Here is an 18,700-nt window from a genome sequence, read left to right as displayed (position 1 = left end):
CATAACTGGAGTCACTTAATCATGCAGATTTATGCTACAAGCTTTTGTAGAATTGTACAGTAAGGAAGTTATTTCCCTTAACCAGGAAATTAACGTTCTTAGAATTGACAAGACAGTTGACCCTGAGAGGTCAGCTAAATATCTACAGCGGATCTAAAATATTCATAATTAATTATAACTAGTTATGATTAATTATTAATATTTCCCATGAGCTGATTCGTTACATTGCATCAAATGACCCCTTTAAAATATATCACTATAGTTCATTTATGTGAGGATAGCAAAATAAAGTAAACTGTGACATATTATAAGCAAGAATTCTTCATACAGTGGACTACTAGTAAAATAACCATAAATAAATAAAAAACAAAAAATTATTAAGACACTTTGACCTGACCATCATTTGCTTAAGTATTATCTGACATTATTAAGATGAATTTGTCAAAGAGTTCTTGTCATATTTTATTAGCATTGTCTAAACGTGAAATATTGAAGGTGTCTGAATACATTTTGGTTTGTATATATATATATATATATATATATATACATATATCATTTTATTTTATAATTATTTCATAATTACATTTTATGTAGATGTGTGTATATATATATAGGTTAATGTATTATTATATTTATAATATTCATTTATTCATGCCTTTTTATTCATCTATTAATTTTCATTTATTGTTTTTATTAATTTATGTATTCATTATTTTAATTATTGTTTTTAATTTATTTATTTTTAATTACTGAATTTAAATTTTTCCAATTGAGGATGTTTCCAGGTGTTGTCAAAGAAGGTTTTGTCAGTTTTCGCATACCTCTGGGGATGACCATGTCCTCGACCTATTGCTAAGTGCGGACACACACACACACTCTCACACTCTGAGCACTCTAGAGTGTATAACTAATTACCAGCTAGGGTAGAACGACAGAGAGAGAGAGAGAGAGGGAGAGAGATAAAGAGTGTGTAAGAGAGGGCCAGGCTTGGACGCCTGATCACAGTCATTTAGAGGAGAGTGGGGTATGGCAGCAGCTGGCCTCCTCTGCTCCTGTAACCCTCTCATCTCCTGTCTCTGCTCTTCCTCTCCCATCTCCCCCAATGACCCTCTTCCTCATCCCTCCTTCTGCATTGCAGATGAGTTTAAGGGCACCAGCACTGTGGAGCTGATCAAGAAGGAAGGCACCACTCTGGGCCTGACAGTATCCGGAGGCATCGACAAAGACGGCAAGCCCCGCGTCTCCAACCTGCGCCAGGGCGGCATCGCTGCCAGGTCAGTATTAGCAAGGTTGAATTTGCAAAACACTGCGGCACTTTGAAAACATTGCTGTTTTTTTAAGATGTCTGACATCTCTGATTCGAAACTTGGGAAACATATTTAGAAACAGTATTTAGTGTTGTTTGCTAAGGCTGTTGTTCTTAGAGTAATAACTTGAACCCAACTCAAATTATTTAGCACATAACTCTTCCCACTTCGGGCATGAGTGACATCTGAAATCTTTGTTTGGCCTTTTCACGGAAGAAATATTCCTTAGACTTGCACTGAAAGAGGTACTTAAGTCATTATCTAGCGAACATAATATCATAAATTTGGGGTAGACTTAAGTAAGGCACCTAGTAGCAACTACCCTAACAACCACATAGCACAGGGTAAATACATTTAAAATGCCCTAACTGCATACTGTAGCAATCACTAATATTAGCTTCACATTAGCATTGTTGTGGCTAGTTTTGTACAGCTAGCAAGCACCAATCACATATTCTTTAGAAAATATAAAAACAATTTTCAGTTCAGTTTTGTAGTTGCTAGTGTTGCAGAAATTCACCTTCAAGGTTTTATGTTGTCAGGTTGTTATCTTTTTGTGGTTATGCTAATGATTTTTGCTAAGACAGCATCAATAGACTGGCCCGGAGAGATCAATGTTTGCATAGTCTGTCGTGCTGGAGCATTGTCTAGGAAGTATGTTCTCTGTATGTATGTGTGTGTGTGTGTGTGTGTGTGTGTGTGTGTGTGTGTGTGTGTGTGTGTGTGTGTGTGTGTGTGTGTGTGTGTGAGTGAATAAGGTAGACAGAATATTTTAATCAATACTGCATTAGCCAGAACTCTTCTCCCATTTCCCTACTGGCTGTCAAACCAGCATCCCAGCGTCAAAACATACCTAACCAGCATATGCTGTTTTTTTCAACAGGGATGGCAGACGACCTACTGTTCGCTAGTGTATCAGCCCTCCCCTAAATACACACACACACCCACAATCCTCAGAAAAAGGATCCATATTGATATCCCAAAACACTGAAACACTGCACATGTCGTATAGTAAAATGCGCACACGTTTTATACCTTCTTCACAGTCACAGATACTTTTCTTCCTCAAATCAATTGTTCGGATTTAAACGTTTCACTGTGTATCAACTCTTATATCTTATTACCACAGAGACAGTTGCCCTTATAATTTTACTCGAGCTGATATAAACTGCCTAACATCACACTCGTTCTTCCAGAATCTGTTGACAATCAGGCCGTCTTGTAAAACGCGAGAGCTTTCATCTGAGTGTATGTGTGTCAGAGAGAGCGCGAGATGGAGACTGGAGCAGCCTGTCTTGATCTCACTAGATGCTTCCTTTGAACAAAGTGTTCCCTTCATGAGCTCAGATCAGCTATCAAAGTGCCTCTGAGCTCGACCTGACTCCATCTCCGCCTTATTTTCTGCCTGTCTTTATTTCTTCTCTTTCTTTGTTCGCTCTTTTCTCTCCTGCCTATTTACTGTGTTCTTTCTTCCTCCTTTCAGTTAAGCAATTTCCTCCTCTCACACTTTCTCCAGCAAATGTATAGAATCTATTTCTTGATCTGTTTCTTTGCAGGAGTGACCAGTTGAACGTAGGGGACTACATAAAGTCTGTGAATGGAATCAACTTGACAAAGTTTCGTCATGATGAGATCATCAGTCTGCTGAAGAATGTGGGGGAGCGGGTCGTCCTGGAGGTCGAGTACGAGCTACCGCCTGTCTGTGAGTGAGATTAGAAAATCAACTGTATTATAACACAGCTGGAATACTTGATTCTTATTGGTCAGTCGCAGCATTCTGCGGGTAAATATTGTTGTATAATAAACACTAAACTGTATGTTAAACACAACTAAACAAAACTGAATGTTGTCCCAGGAAACGGATTTTCTACACATGGGATCATTTCATATTCAGAATATATATTTCAGATGGGAGATCGCACACTGGACGAGAAGTGCAGCATCGCGCGACACGTCTTTAAAATTCAAATACTTTATTTTCTATGAGTGTAGGCACACCGGCGGAGGCGTTCGGCATCTGTCCGCAGCACCCAGCTACGTCGTATTATATTTGTAAGAATTGTTCTAGAGCAGCGGTTCTCAATTCCAGTCCTCGCGTACCCCCGCTCTGCATCTTTTGCACGGCTCTCTTTGTTAACACACCTGATTCAGATCATCGAATTAAAAGTGAGCTCCGTGCATGAACTGTGTTCCGATTGGCATGGTCCCTACACAGTGTCCATTGCTCCCTACTCCCTGAGCAGGGGAAATCCGTTGAAGTTTACTTCACTTCGGAATATTCATTTACAGATTTGCGCTGCGCCGCTGCCTGCAGCATCTTCACACACAAACGTGAAGTGGGACATAATATACCTATGTATATAAATACAATTTAAATTCACGTCTCGCACACTTAAATGCCCTTTGTATGGAACATATACGCTCCCTTCAAACTGGAATCATGGAGGAATATCCGGTAATGTCCACTTCGCAGGGCACTTACAGTCAAATATAACAAACGTATGAAGCAATAAGAGAAACACACAAAATGTGCAGAGCGGGGGTACGCGAGGACTGGAATTGAGAACCGCTGTTCTAGACATGCCAAAAATTTTACGCTACAGCACAGCAGCTCTTCTTCTTTGTTTTCTCTGATGCACTAACTCTGCAGCAGCACTTCTTCTTCATCGTCTCGTCTGATGCACTCACTCAACCAAGCTTTCGAATTTCTGTAGGCCGGAGTTATTTGTAATGCTATTCTAATGAGCCGCTTTGTGATATCACAAAGCCCGGAAAACAAACGCTGTAGTCCAAACGAGCCGTTCGTTGTAGTTCTTGAAAAGGGATTTTTTAAAAACGAAATATCTCCCTTTGGAGTGGACTTTGAGATTTGTAACTTTCTAGATCTTTTTAATGCCCTAAACACTGACTAAAATTTAAAAAGTGAAAAAGCATAATAGGACCCCTTTAATGCTTAATATAATATAATATAATGTATTTAATAATTTCTAATTGTATTTCACGTATAATATTACATATATATATATATATATATATACATATATTAAATGTGTGCATATGTATAAATTACACATTTATATTTTTATATAAATAATTGTGCATATGTACTGTATTTGTGTGTGTTTTACATAAATACACAAATACACACACACATATTAAATTGTATATATGCATAAAATACAATTGAATAATATAATGTGCATGAACTGTATGTGTATAAACAATTTGTACAATTTGATAAGAGAATTTTATCAAATTCCAAAATTCTAAACTTATTTGAAACAAACAATATTAAAGCATTTATAAATATAAATTACTTGTGTATATGTGTGTGTTTATGTATGTGTATATATGTAATTTATACATTTATTTACTTTTTTATGTAAATGTATTTACACACACACATAATGTATATATTTTATATTATATGTGAAGTACAATTTAATAATAGCATGTATATGAACTGTATGAATATATTTTTTTTCAATTTGATAAAATTCTTATAAATTTATTTGAAACAAACAAGTTTCAATGATATAACATAATCCTAATCTGAAAATACAAAATAGCGATAAAATGAGGCAATCTTGCGCTGAGTTTCCTCATTCTCAATGACATAAACGGCAATTTAGTTTGTTCATTTATGTGTTCTGGTCATGCATTGAAATCTTGGCAGAACTTTGAACTGCTTGTTTCCTTCTTCAGCTGTACAGGGCTCAGGGGTCATGTTCAAAAACGTGGAGGTGACGCTGCACAAAGAAGGCAATACATTTGGTTTCGTCATCAGAGGTGAGTGCCTCTGTAGACTTCCTCACATCCCAGTTCAGATGTCTTTGAGCTCACCTCATCAACACACTTTCATTCACATCTACATCAAACAAAAAAATACCATTTTTCTCTGAAGATTTTTCACTGCCCTTGGGCCCGATGAAAAGAGACGAAACGGCTTTCAGTCGTGCGACTAACACCCAATTTCCAAATATTTACCAAGCACCATTTTAGACTTCATTAAAAGAAAGAGACAATTTTTCAGATCTATCTAGAGTAGGAAGTCTTTTGAAGAGAGAGAGAAAAAGATTTTCTGTCAAGGTCTTGGTTAGCTTTGCTCCTTTCCTCAAATCTGTCTCAAAGAGGCATTTTGAGGACTTTCTTTTCTTCTTTGAGACTCCATTTGTGAATTCAATGGCATGCAATTTTATAGCGCACAGCAGCTTTAAAAATTTATAAACTGGTGCTTTTGTTGAGAATGATATGGAAATTTCAGTGAGGTGAGCAAATGGCCCCTAGTATGTGCCACTAAGATAGTATTTAGAGTTATGATTTACCTCATTTGCTAAGTGTACAGTAGGTTAAACGTATGTAATGTTGAGAAAATATCCTGGAGTGTAAATGCAAGGTTTCGCTATATGGCTACATTTGTTAAATGTGTCAAAACAAGGTGTTTTTTTCCACGGTGTAGGAGGCGCCCATGAAGACAGAAACAAATCTCGCCCGGTTACCATAACAACCATCAGACCCGGTGGTCCCGCTGACAGGTGAGTTGGTCTTGATCTGAACTGGATTCATCAACACTGACATTAAAGCTCTTTTCCAAAACATAAACGGCATCCTAAATTAAATGGACTGAGAAGTGACTGATTAGAGACACTCTACTTAGTCAAGTCACTTTTTGTGCATCATACAAATAGCACAGACTCGACTCACAATTGATTTCAATGGAGTTTGGTGTTAGCATTTTGCTAAGCTAATGTCAGAATACACACATTAATTAAATTAAATGATCAAATTTTAATGACACTGTCCTTCTTTAAACTTTAAAACCTTCTTTAATGCCTAAGCTGTTTTGCTAGTCTCTGATGGTTTGAGCTAGTTTAAGCTGGATTTATCTGGTGTAAACTGTTCTCCAAGCTGATATAGCCTAGTTGGGCGGGCCAGCTTAACCAGCTGAAAGGTGGTCTGAATCCACCAAATAGACCATTCTTAGTGTGGTTTATTATGTTTTTCAGGGTGAACTATAAATATGTAAGTATATCCGTAATCTTTATTCAGCCTTTATCTTCTCCTAGGATTACAGGATTTTCTTTCCTAAGGATACAGCTTTATAATTTGGCCAAAAAGGTATCTGAAGGGTTAGAATAATTCATTTTCTTACATTATGGATCAGTTACGAATGAATTTACTAGGTTAAAGAATTTTTTTTTTATGAGCTAGTTTAAGCTGGATTTATCTGGTGTAAACTGTTCTCCAAGCTGATGTAGCCTAGTTGGGCGGGCCAGCTTAACCAGCTGAAAGGTGGTCTGAATCCACCAAATAGACCATTCTTAGTGTGGTTTATTATGTTTTTCAGGGTGAACTATAAATATGTAAGTATGTCCGTAATCTTTATTCAGCCTTTATCTTCTCCCAGGATTACAGGATTTTCTGTCCTAAGGATACAGCTTTATAATTTGGCCAAAAAGGTATCTGAAGGGTTAGAATAATTCATTTTCTTACATTATGGATCAGTTACGAATGTAACTGTGATTTATCTGTAGGCAGTTTACTAGGTTAAATAAAAAAAATTTTTAATTAGTTATTAGTAGCATTTATGATGCTGTTGATTACAGATAAATGAGTATGTAGTAGACATTTTTTATTATTTTATTTTTCAGTGTTTTTTAATTACTGATGTTATTTTTGCATGTCACATTAAATGTTTAAATAGTTATTTTTAACCCATATACATCTGTTTTTCTCTCTGTGGTACATTGTAATAGGTTGGATTTTTATCTTTACCAGTCCGGCATAGTTGAACTGTAGTCATTTTTGTGAAATGGCAAGAAATTGCTTGATAAAAATAGTGTTTCCCAGTTGGAGTTCCTTTCGGAACTGGAATAGATTACCCCGCAACTTCAGCACTCGCTTGAGAATTGCAAATAGACCGGCGTGGTATCTCACTCGCTCTGGCGTTTGAACTGCTCTGTTATTACCATCATTACACGCCAGCCCGTCTCTCCCTTTCCCCTCAACTCTTATCAATATTCATTTTGGCACATTGGTAATTTCATTTCTTACCGAGAGAGTATTCCCATTTCTTTTGTTCAGTGGCATGGCTCCTGTTTTTCTGGGTAAATATTGTGTTCTGTTCCTCTGCAATTTAATATTGACTGGCCTCTGACATCTTGCAGTCACAGTGAATGGCCCCCTTGGAAAATAAAAACAGCAAATTTAATTTCGTTTGAGTCATAAATCAGGCCTCTTAACCAAAACTCGTCTTTTGTGGTGCTCCCTGTTATTTCGGGGTTAAAATGTTTTTTTAAACTGTCCTCACATAAAGCTCAATAGTCTGACATAGCCAGACTTAAATAGAAAGATTCACAAAGTGACTAATCACAGTTTACCTTTGTGTTTACATGCTATTCTGTTTATTGCAAATTCATTATACCACAGTAATTACAGTCTCCACTCACATTTGAAAGGAAAAAAGGATTGCAAAATGTATATCTTTCCAAAATTAATAAGACTACTACAGATTATTTCACAGACTTGCACAACATTCATGTACAACAATTCAAACATTTAGGTTAGGTACGATTTTTAGTATTTAAAAAGTCTCGTATGTTCACTAAAGCTGCGTTTATCAAAAGTACAGTAAAAATACTGTAATAAATTTTATTTATTTCTGTGATAGCAAAGCTGTATTTTCAGCAGCCGTTACGCCAGTCATCATTGTCACACGATCCTTCAGAAATCATTCTAATAATATGCTGATTTTGTGCTCAGGAAACATTTCTTATAATGAATGTTGTAAATAGTTATGCTTTTTAGTATTTTGGTGGAAACTGTGATGCTTTGAATGTTAAAGTTCAAAAGAACAGCATTTATTTCTTAATCTTTTGTAATGGTTTTACTGTCACTTTTGATCACTTTAATGCAACCCTGCAGAATAAAAGTTTTACATTTTTGTATAAATAGTATTTATATTATCATATTATCTTACTGACCCCAAACTTTAAACCATTAACGTACTGCTCATGAATATCTAATTTTCTTGCTTGTAAGCTATTTTAAATAAAACTGGTGAAAGATTTGATACCACTACTCTGGCCACAATGTTCTTGAGTACTTCAGAAGGTACATTAGTTTATTTTTATATCTTTTGAGCTTCAGTACGGTTCCTGGCTCTAATAGTTTAGGAGTTACTGTGGAATAGGAAAGGTCTCTGGTGTGTTGAACACAGACGTAACCTGCCTGCCATGATAACAGATGGAATGTGTGGAATTATAAAGCCTGTAACCTTTCCGGCTTATTGTTACGAGCAAACAAGCAGAGGACATACAGTACAAATGCTATTGTGTCTCTGGGTGCCTCTCTTGTGTTCCGCACATTTCTTCTGTAATTCAGATTTCAGCAATTTCAGTCTTCATTGTTTTGTTTTCTCTCTCAGGGAAGGTACCATCAAACCCGGCGACAGGCTGCTCAGTATTGACGGAATTCGTCTGCATGGAGCGTCTCACGCAGAGGCTATGAGCATCCTCAAACAATGTGGCCAGGAAGCCACTCTTCTCATAGAGTATGATGTGTCAGTCATGGGTAAGGACACACCCTCTTTCACTATTCCCGCCCCCAGACAATTCAGTTTTTTTTCTTATTAATTACATGAGGAAAATACACATGGGATTTATCATAAAGGACCTATCAATATTATGTACATAGTTAATAACATTTAATATTATGACTGAATTTTATAATAATAAATTGTTTTAGATTCAAATTTTTTTATGTAATATTTCAGTATTAATAGATTTAAATTGCTAGACAAGTGAAATAGCAGAAGAGAGATTAGGAAAAAGTATCATACAATTAATTAAAAACTAAATAAAAATGTTCTCAAAATTTATTTTTTGTTCTTTTTAATTATATTTAGCTTTTGTTTATATTGTAGTGCACTTTGTAGTTTCAGTTTTATCTGTATTTTTTTGCAAACTTTAATTGCATTTCATTTTAGGTACGATTATAATGTTACTGTTTTGTTTCCTTCAAGTACTTTTTCCTTAATGGCTGTAACTTTGTCAAGAAGGTGCCCTTTGTGGTTTATTGAAGACTAGTTGTTCTGTTGTGTTCTGTCGAGGCCTAATCGTTCCAGCTGGAAGATCATTATAGTATTTGTAAACGCATATAGATTTAAAACAGCAATTACAGAATGTACAATTTTAGCCATTTTTTTATGTTATCCAGCTCTCGAATGTCGATATGTTTTTGTAGTATTTGTAAATGTCAGAGAAAATATGCTGTGGATGATGAAAGAGTGCCAAAGAGCTGAATGAGGTGCCAAAAACAAGAAAGACAGTGACAGCGAGTGAGCTGAACTGAAATGAAAAGGAAATTCTCTAATATTTGAAGTGGCCCGTGGCTGTAACTCATCTTTCCGATGTCTTTGTTGGGCTCTGACCCGGAAGTGATAGATTCTCTTTTTGCTGTGCCCAGTGGAAAGGCACATCCTGCTTCACTCCACTGATATGCCCCTCCGTTTGAACAGCATAAAACGCTAACCACCCCACAATGGCTGTTTGACTCGGTTTTTGGTCAGTGCAATTTCCTTCTCAGTTTAAGTCTTGCTATATAACTTTCAGATCATTCTGTCCTGGATTTCTGTCTGAAATAATGTGCTTTCTCCACACCTAAAACAATTTGTACCCTCATTCTACCCTTTCTCCTCACCTCACACTCTTTCCTTCTGTTTTATCAACTCTCCTGCTCGGTACGGTGCATGCTCATTGGTGCAAAAGACTGAAAAATCTTGACTCATTTCTGAAAATCAGCTCAGTTTATTTCAAACAGCTGGTTCAAAAAAAACTTCAGCATTTCTTATACACCATTGTGTAATGCATTATCAGAAACAGCTTTCTGTTGGTCTATGTGGCAAATACACATGAGCAACTTGAATCCATTGTGAAATCTGCAAAGAAAAAATCTTTCGCCCTCATGTGAAGTTCGCAATTGCATTGATTAGATTTCATCTCAAAAATCATTGAAGAGTGGAAAATGTGATCACTGCTTTTCTGTAAAATATGAGTTTATATAATCTATGATTGCTTTCAGTATACATTCAATAAAATATTCATATATGCACAATTATAGTCGGAAAGAGGCCAGCTTTATTTATGAGTCCATGATAGACGTCACTGACTTTGGCTCTCAGTGATCGGCTGCTGACCAGCTTTTTTCATATCTCATTTGCATAATATTGAGCAGTATCTCATCTATTTGACACCGCTTACTTAACTCCACAATCTCCCATCGAGAAGGAACTAAAAATGGCCGCTCAGCTCTGCACCAGTGGACACATACAGAACGAGGTTTGATTAAAACTAATCACCAGAGACGAAGCATTCATCATAATTTACAACCACCCTTCCTCCCATCGCCACACGCTCCTACAGCCCTTCATGGCAACATGAACGCTCCTCGTGAGCTCACCGATCAAGCCCTCATCAGTGTGATGGCACCCATGTGAATAAACTATTTCCCCACCTCTGGTATTATTAATGGATAGTCTGTTCCTCTCTATTCTGCTGGTGTCAGGTGGGTCTGCGAGGCTGGGCAGGAAGGTGAAGATGGAAATCAGGGGCTGGAAAAAGGGGTTTAATCATAATCAGCTGTCACGGCTGCTCAGAGAGATCACTTGGATCCCATTTAGCATGTTTAGCTATCCCACAGTTCCACTAGAGATGTGCAGGTTGGTCATTTTGTCTACTCAGACAATCTACCTATCAGCCAATTTTCAGTTCAGCTGTTCCAGGGTTTCTGCAGGTCTTAATTTGCCTTTCAACAAATTAAGGCCTAAAAAAGGTATTAAATCGAAGCAGAAACTCAAAAATTGACAAAGTCATGTCATTAAATGCTGCATGCACTGAAAAAAAATATATATATTTCTCTTCTTCAGCATTTTTGTTTTGTTTTCCAATGCAAATATCTAAATGTTCTTAAACTTACTTGAGATGCAAATTGAACATTATGAACTCTTGTTTTCTGAGAAACTGAACACAACGAAGTGAGTTTATGCTTAAAACAAGCCTATTGGCAGATATTTGTTCTTGTTTTAATCATAAACTCACTTTATTTTTTACTTTCTTATAAAACAAGACTTCTTATTGTATGTTGTTTTGCTTGCTACAAGTAAATGTATCTTGATTTAAGAATCTTTTGGCATTTGCACTAAGAAACAAGAAAAAAATTACTGATGCAGAACATCACTTTTTTTGCAGTATGATCAGAAGGTACAATAAAAGAGTTTTCTATAATCTAGTGGTGTGGAGCAGAACCATTCAAGCTGTAAGCTTTTTTTGTCAAATGAATTAAAAAGTAATGGAGATCAGTTGGAAGTTGTGTTTTCAAATTTGAAGCTTTGCTAATAAACGACATTTACATTTAGAAACCATATTGACGTATTGTTCCATTCAGTTTATTCCTTAATTTTCTTTACTTGGTCGGTCTTAAAAAGTCTTCATAAAACCTGCAGAAACCCTGTGTTCCATAACCAATCAGATTGTAATGTTTCACCAAAAGTAGTATAGTTCCATGTAGTAAATCATTGTTAAATGCTTTAAAACAGTCACAGGTGGCCCAGTTCTTTGATACTTGGGTACTTGTTCCCGTCCCAAGCTTCTGCACCACAGTTTAACATTTTAAACATCTCACTTTATGCTTGAGTCTTTATAGAGCCACTTTACACACCAAAGCAGCATCTTTTAGACTAGCGCAGGAGTTTCCCCAGTATGTTGGCATTTCGCGATGGTAGCAAGTGTGTTTACCGCGAACGCAGGGAGGAAGTTGACACACCTGACAGCAGACAGCTGTACACCCGCTCTAACTAAAGACCGGCTGCTCCTTCTGTCCGCTCCACACACAAGAGCAGGAGCTATTTCTCTTTGTAATGGGTGTCAAGTGAAATCTGCACGTTGGGAATGGGCTGGAAGAGTGGACGTGTGACACGTGTTTACGTGTGGTGTTTCCTCTGTGCTCTGAAGACGTATGGTGTAATGAGGTCTTTTAGTGTGGCCCATTACTAAACTGAGATGTTGAATTACCTCCATTAGACTTTAACAGGTCTAACCGCAGCCGCTCACCCTCATTCACATTAATGAGGTGTGTGTACATGTGTGTAACCGTCATCCGTAATGTTTTTTTTTCTTCTTCTTCTTCTTCCAGGTGTTTGGGCACTTAAGCCACACTTACAAATGTATGTTTGTGATTCTTATTGGATGTACTGTATGAAGGCAATCAGTTTCTCAAGTTCACACAGGTGACATAACAGACAAGCCACAGGTGTATTCACACGCTCCACTAAAATTGCCATCAAAAAAGCTTTTCAAGAATAAAGTCGTAATGTTATGAGTAAAATTGTGAAATATTTTCAAAGAAATCACAATACTTATTGAGTCTTATAATGCTGTATAATAGTATTGTGAGACAAATAATGCTATATAAAAGTAATTTGAGGGAAAACAATACTACTTTAATCTCATAATGCTGTGTAATAATATTTTGGGAAAAGTAATGCTATAATAATTTTAGGTGAAAAAAACACTATTTGCAATGCTATATAATAATATTTTGAGAAAAAAAACAGTACTTTAATCTCACAATACAACAATTTTATTCTATGAATTTGGACTTTATTCTTAATGTTACTATGTTAATCTTGTGATGTTACAATTTTATTCTTGTTTTATTTTTTAGATTATTCTCAATGTTGACTTTATTCACATAAAGTGATTGTCTGTATTTTCATTCATTATCCTAATGTGGCCCAAAAATACTGTTTGAACGATATATCTATTGCATTTATTTATTTTTATTTTTGTTTTTTTCGTGCAACAATGTACTGTATTTATTCAGTGTGTCTAAAAAATTGCATTGGTTTGATGTTTTATTACCTAATGCAGTGATTTGAGTTTAATTATGCATTCTCTTGTTAAAATATATATGTATATAAGTTAAAATGTGTTACAACAGTCTTCATCTTATACATATTATACCTCATAATCTTTGCATTATGTCCATGCAGTGAGGATTATAATCATTAGCAGAGCTTTAGTGGATGCCAACTAAGTATACAAGGCTTTGGATTTACCTAAATACATCATGATGATTTTCAGACCACAGTTTCAGTTTTCTCTGTGCAGCTTTTTTGATTTAGGCTTCATCCAATTTCTGGATTGTACACCCAACCCAAGCTTTCCGATTTGCATTAATATACCAAAAAGGCAAGCTCCGCCACAGGTTATGAGCCACTTTGATCCCTTGCAATGTCCATTTTCTGAATTTAATCACTGTGTTTTTCCTACTTTACAGATTCTGTAGCCACAGCTTCAGGCCCGCTGCTGGTGGAGGTGGCCAAGTCCATGGGCTCCAGTTTAGGTCTGGCTCTCTCTACCTCCATGTACTGCAATAAGCAGGTCATCATCATCGACAAGGTCAAACCAGCCAGCATCGCCGATAGGTAATTACAGCCGCATTCATTTCCCACATGCATAGGAAGGCAACCGTTTCGGTTCCTTATGAAAGAAGCATCATTGTTCATCATGTTTCCATTGTTCTGTGAGCCAGATCAACGCATGGAGAGGAGAGAAATGTGCGCTGCAGGAACCTGATGCCTGCCTGTAAAATTGTCAACGTTTGAAATGCATAAAGCTTAGCAACTAATTATAGAAATTCAATAACTTATCTAGCCTTCATGCCAGCAGAAAGGCCCGGAACAATAATAAAGGTGGTGGAGTGCTGAGCAAGTGAAAACCTTTCCATCAGAACAGATTAGCACTTTGAAGATGATTCAAGAGTTTGCTCTTGGGAGAAACATTGGGAGGGAATTATAATACACCTTAAACCTCTTTTCCATCAACAGGGTGCCAATTTAGGTGCCCAATTTGGAAACATAATGTGCATGTCTACTGCAGAGTGCACTTCTACTCAAGATTGACTTAAAATCACTGTTAATATATTAATTGTATAAAAACTAATTCATCAAATTATAATTAAAGTAATTAATTATAATTTACATTTAATAAAATATTATTTAAATTGAATATTGAATATAATTTATATATATATATATATATATTATTATATGTTATATTTATTATATTTTAAATTTAAATGATTGTGTGTTCACTAGCATATTAGATTTTGCTGTCGTATCGAATTTGGTGTTGAAAATCATGAAAAGTTGGACTACTGAAAGCCTTGATATTGGATCATAATAACTGTAGTACTGATAAGAATTAGTTTGAAATTATTGTTTGAAATGATGCCTGTGATAAGTGCAGTTCAGTGGATGTTTAAGGCTGGCTGAACAGGATGTGATCTCATTGCTTTGCAGGTGTGGTGCGCTGCATGCAGGTGATCACATCCTGTCGGTGGACGGCACAAGTATGGAGTATTGCACACTGGCCGAGGCCACCCAGCTGCTAGCTAGCGCTTCAGAACACGTCAAAATGGAGATTCTGCCCCACCACCAGACAAGACTGGCTCTCAAGGGCCCTGAACATGGTAAGAGACACACACACATACACACACTCACTCTGGACTAGAGTTTTATGTCAAAATACGCCTCAAATCCATTCATTTCAATTGGGATAGTGTATTATAAGCATATAGGAGAGGCAATTCCCTGCATTTATTAGGCTGTGTGTCACCAAATGCTATGATAAAGAGATTTGATGTCAAAAGTTTAGAGCAACGATGATTCTCACAGAGAATATGTTCTTATGACATCCAGTGTGTGCCCTGTCACATCTTATCAGGAGCAGGAAGCTAACGTTCAAACGCAGAGACAAAGGCTTAAACGCTGCTGTACTTCCTGATAGGAATAAAGTTAAAGCACAAAGATGTGGAAGGCCACACTAGAGCAGAGCCAGGCAAGTTAGCCTGCCACACAGTAACGTTACAAGTAAGGGAAAATGTACATCCAGCCTGTTGTTATAACAGAATAAACACCAACAGGGTGATCAGGACCACAACTTAAAGCGGACGAGTGAAGGGGTTTATTCTGTGATAACAACCGGCTGGATGAACATTATCCTGCTTATTACACACTTACTTGCCACATAAGTAAATAATTCGACACAAAATATTGATTTAAGTTGAAATAAAGGCAAAGCTTCTGCAAAGCGGAAGATTTAATATCTTGATATCTTGCCATTAATAAAAATGAATGATTTCTCACAAGCATTTTACATTTTTTTTAATCAATCCAGGAAAATATTCCAGGTAAATTTATAAAAATAGGCTATTATACAATATTGATATTTATCATGGTATTCATTTACCATTAATGGGGAAGGAAATGCGTTCCACAAGTTTATTAGACCTTGAGAATGGAAGGTAAACATAACTTTGTTCACAATGAAATTCCACAGAGGAGCTACGTTTTAATTTAGGGCCCCATGAAATGCGTTTTATTTTTCTCTAAATTCTGTTTTCCCCGTTTGTTTTCTTGTGGATTCTGTGTTTTATGATTCAGTACAAATTTATCCCAAAAAAATGGTGTCTAGTGAAATTAATTAATAAAACTTTAATAAATAATAATAATAAAAAATAACTTGGTTGTATGATATTCCTTAAAAATTATTACTACTTTGAGAATTGCATTGTAGTATACAGTAGTAATATATTCAGTTATAATTTCAAGTTAAACCGGACTTTTATTTTGACAGTTTGTCGTGAAGGTCTTTCAGTTTTAGTTGCAGCGTGTATTTGACGGTACTTTTTCTCAAATGAAACTGCATAAAGCTGATGAAGTGACTCTCAGAGCAGCTATGAAGATGAAGTGCATGTGTTCATGCCCTCATATATTGAGATGCAGACGCTGAAAATAATTTCAAGTTAAACCGGACTTTTATTTTGACAGTTTGTCGTGAATACGTATCATATATTGAGATGCAGACGCTGAAAACACAGCGAGTCACGTGTGTTTGAGTTTGTGTATCAGATGAAACTACTCAACGCATTCACACAGACACACAGAACATGCAGACTTATTAGTGACATGCACTGACATGCATAGACTGGTTGCTGTAACATTTATTTCTGTTGTGTGATAGGATGTTAGATTAATCCATATTGAGTAAAAATGTCCAGAGCTTATCATCATTATTAACATAAATTTGATCATAATCTCGATATGATATCATTTATCGCCCAACGCTAATTTAGGCTATTTATAGAACGTGCTTGGCGGGTGACTCAGAGACTCCATGCGGGCTATCTGGCGACCACTGATCTAGAACATCATAGCAACTGCACATAAATGCTGAAACAGCCAACCAGAACACCATAGCAACTGTATAGTGACATGCTAAAAACGCCTTCAGCATCTGCATAGCAACCAGCCCACAATGTATTAGCACTGTGGTGGTGACTTTCACACAGGCAAACCACAAATAACACTAGTTAGCTTATTACTCTGCCTTTGCTGCTGGTCTGCTTGACTCAAACCACAAAAAAGAGGTCAATGTTCTGCTAACGCCCTTCACTGAGTAAAAAATAAATAAATAAATACTATCGACGAATGTAATTGTTTTCCAACGTCCACAAGGTCAGTGGCTGAATGACCTTTATGCTATAGACATGGATATAAAGCCTGAGCCCTGAGAACATAAATAAAAGTGGACCTGCACAGCATACTAATGCATCCTGTAGATCACTGTTGGGGGTTTTCAGAGGCCCCACATTAGAAAGCAATGAAGTGACCCTCAGGTCAGCTGGTGGGAGGTGTCTTGATTAGCTCTTAAGGGAAGGAAATTGAGTTTAGAGCACCGTCCAAACACATTGAGTGGATGAAGCTCACTCCTGATTCCTGTGAAGAGCCACACACGTTTACTGGCATGTCAAGCTTCTGGCATTACTATGCAGTGGCACGTCCACTATGCAGTTCACAGACATGTAGTCTATTTCCTCAGCTCAAGCAGATTTAGTGCAGTGAAGCATTCTACACTAACACAGATCTAAATGCCAGCCGCTGTGAAACTCTAGACAGCTGGCTAATGCCAGAAACGCCACAGCACCAGACAGCTGGCTGACACCACAACTCACGTATGCAGCACATAAACACATTCTACCTTGTCACCGCATACTCATGCATTCACAGCATCGGCTTGGTGGGCTTCCGTGGGCGGTAGTGAATGTGTCACAGAAAACATCTGAATCTACTGATGAAAACATAAATATTATCCCTCCAGGCCAATCCCTGCTTGTTTCTGATGCAAACACTGAACACAGTCTTTTTGCTCAGCTAGCATGTGCATGCATTTTTTTGTATTACATTGTGTAAAGTGCACACTACAGAGTGTATACTACACATATACCACATGCTGTATTATACGTACCTATAACCTACACAAATACAATATACATTTGTTTACTTATGTTGTATACTTATATCAACCACATTAAGCAATATATATGACAATACATTATATAATGTACTACCCTAATTAAGATTTTTTAAAATGTTTTTATAAAGTCTCTTAAGCTTAACAGGCTGCATTTATTTGATACAAAATAGTAATATTGTGAAACATTATTTCAATTTAAAATACTATTTCAATATGTTTTAATTATTATATATTTTCATATATTTAAAGGTAATTTATTCTTGTGATGGCAAAGCTGAATTTTCAAAAATGAATGAATGAATGAATAAACATACAAATGAACATACTGAAATTATAATAAAAAAGAATGAATTGAAAACATTATATGATTAATTGTAAATATTTTAATATGTTGACAGTTCTAGTATAATGAGACCTATATTGTGTTAAAGGGGTCATATGATGCGATTTCAAGTTTTCCTTTCTCTTTGGAGTGTTACAAGCTGTTCGTGAATAGATAAGATCCCTAAAGTTGCAAAGACTAAAGTCTCAAACCCAAAGAGATATTCTTTATAAAAGTTAAGACTCGTCCACGCCCCCCTAAAACACCTCGTTTAAACACCCCCCCACATGTCTACATCACTGTGTGGGAAGATTTGCATAACACCGCCCAAATGTTCACGCAAAGAAAGAAGACGTAACTTTGATTCTCGCTGTAGTATTGTTGCCGCCACCACCATGACGTGGAGATGCTGTGTGTTTAGTTGTGAAAGCGAAACTACTTTCTTTGGTCTTCTAAAAGAGGACGCAACTAGAAATCAGTGGTTAAGTTGTATTTACAACACTGTTCTAAAACAGTTCAAACCAAATATTCAGATGTGTGCAATGCATTTTATGGAGGACTAGGACTGTTTCCTGAATTCAGTTCCCATGTTTCCACTTCGGCGCGCATGCTGACCCTATACAGTCTATGATGCTGACTCACAGCCTGTAAGTACGTTTTCATATTTAAAAGATTTGCCACTGACTATTCAAATG

The 18,700-nt window shown here is 36.6% G+C and overlaps 1 protein-coding gene across 3 annotated transcripts in view; it reads left to right on the top strand.

Moving 5' to 3' along the window:
• Positions 1-18,700, top strand: part of LOC107565244 (glutamate receptor-interacting protein 1-like) — a 98,519-nt gene that overhangs the window by 23,537 nt on the left and 56,282 nt on the right. For all 3 annotated transcript variants that reach the window (XM_016252230.1, XM_016250808.1, XM_016251515.1), the window contains exons 2-8: positions 1,139-1,274; positions 2,864-3,009; positions 5,013-5,096; positions 5,767-5,842; positions 8,734-8,879; positions 13,644-13,791; positions 14,668-14,837. In XM_016252230.1, the coding sequence (XP_016107716.1) occupies positions 1,139-1,274; positions 2,864-3,009; positions 5,013-5,096; positions 5,767-5,842; positions 8,734-8,879; positions 13,644-13,791; positions 14,668-14,837 (906 nt within the window). The remainder of the gene's footprint in view (positions 1-1,138; positions 1,275-2,863; positions 3,010-5,012; positions 5,097-5,766; positions 5,843-8,733; positions 8,880-13,643; positions 13,792-14,667; positions 14,838-18,700) is intronic.

The sequence above is a fragment of the Sinocyclocheilus grahami genome, unplaced genomic scaffold (assembly GCF_001515645.1).
Source record: "Sinocyclocheilus grahami isolate Dianchi unplaced genomic scaffold, SAMN03320097.WGS_v1.1 scaffold1.1, whole genome shotgun sequence".
NCBI classification, from domain to species: Eukaryota; Metazoa; Chordata; class Actinopteri; order Cypriniformes; family Cyprinidae; genus Sinocyclocheilus; species Sinocyclocheilus grahami.
The sequence above is the reverse complement of the archived record's forward strand: the minus strand, read 5'-3'. Positions and strand labels throughout refer to the sequence as shown.